This window comes from Mesitornis unicolor, unplaced genomic scaffold, assembly GCF_000695765.1.
Source record: "Mesitornis unicolor isolate BGI_N332 unplaced genomic scaffold, ASM69576v1 scaffold1531, whole genome shotgun sequence".
NCBI lineage: Eukaryota > Metazoa > Chordata > Aves > Mesitornithiformes > Mesitornithidae > Mesitornis > Mesitornis unicolor.
Window position 1 is genome coordinate 42,824 of NW_010161493.1, and position 713 is coordinate 43,536.

General features: G+C 65.2%; 1 protein-coding gene across 1 annotated transcript in view; it reads left to right on the plus strand.

Moving 5' to 3' along the window:
• The window catches only part of LOC104547399 (cell adhesion molecule 1-like), a 38,789-nt gene that overhangs the window by 13,157 nt on the left and 24,919 nt on the right, over window positions 1-713 (plus strand). The window contains 1 exon segment of the mRNA XM_010193061.1: window positions 296-395. Within this exon segment, the coding sequence (XP_010191363.1) occupies window positions 296-395 (100 nt within the window).

Here is a 713-nt window from a genome sequence, read left to right on the forward strand (position 1 = left end):
GGAGTACCCCCTCTCTTTGTTTACCCCCGGCGCGGTTGGCCGTGACTTCTTGTGCTCCTACCGTTACTGTGTGTGGAGGCCGGGTGTTGTCATGCAGGAACGTGTGACACACGACAGAACCCAGCATCTCCACACACCCCAAACATCTCCGCTTTCCCCTTGCTGGGCGATTGGGCTCCTTAGAGCTGGAGATGAACCCCAGCGCGGCGGCGCGAGGCATCCCGGGGGATGCGTGGCGCCACCACCGCGCCGTGGGGTGCCACCAGGACTGACGGCTGCTGTTTGTGTCCCACAGATAAGCCGCAGGTGCGGGTGTCTCAGAACTACCCCGTGCAAGGCCTGACGAGAGAGGGGGAGCCGCTGGAGCTGACCTGCGCCGCCTTCGGGAAGCCACAGTAAGTGGGGACGGGGTGAGGACGGGGCGGCTGCGCTGGGGACGGGGCCGTGGCCACGTGTGGAGGTGGTGGAGGGGTGGGAGGGAGAGGCGCCTTCTGCACCTGAGCGGCTGCTGCGCAATTAACGCATCGTTTTAATTGGCCTATGTTGCTCTGTACCCCGTGGCCAGCACGCAGCGAGCCCAGGGGCAGACGGGCAGGGTCCCCAACTCTTGCCCAGGGGGCGACCGCTCGGGACTGATCCGCGAACACCAGAGTGGGTGTTGAACCACCCCAGTGCGGTGCCAGTACAAACTGAGCACTGGTGGAGGCGGAGGG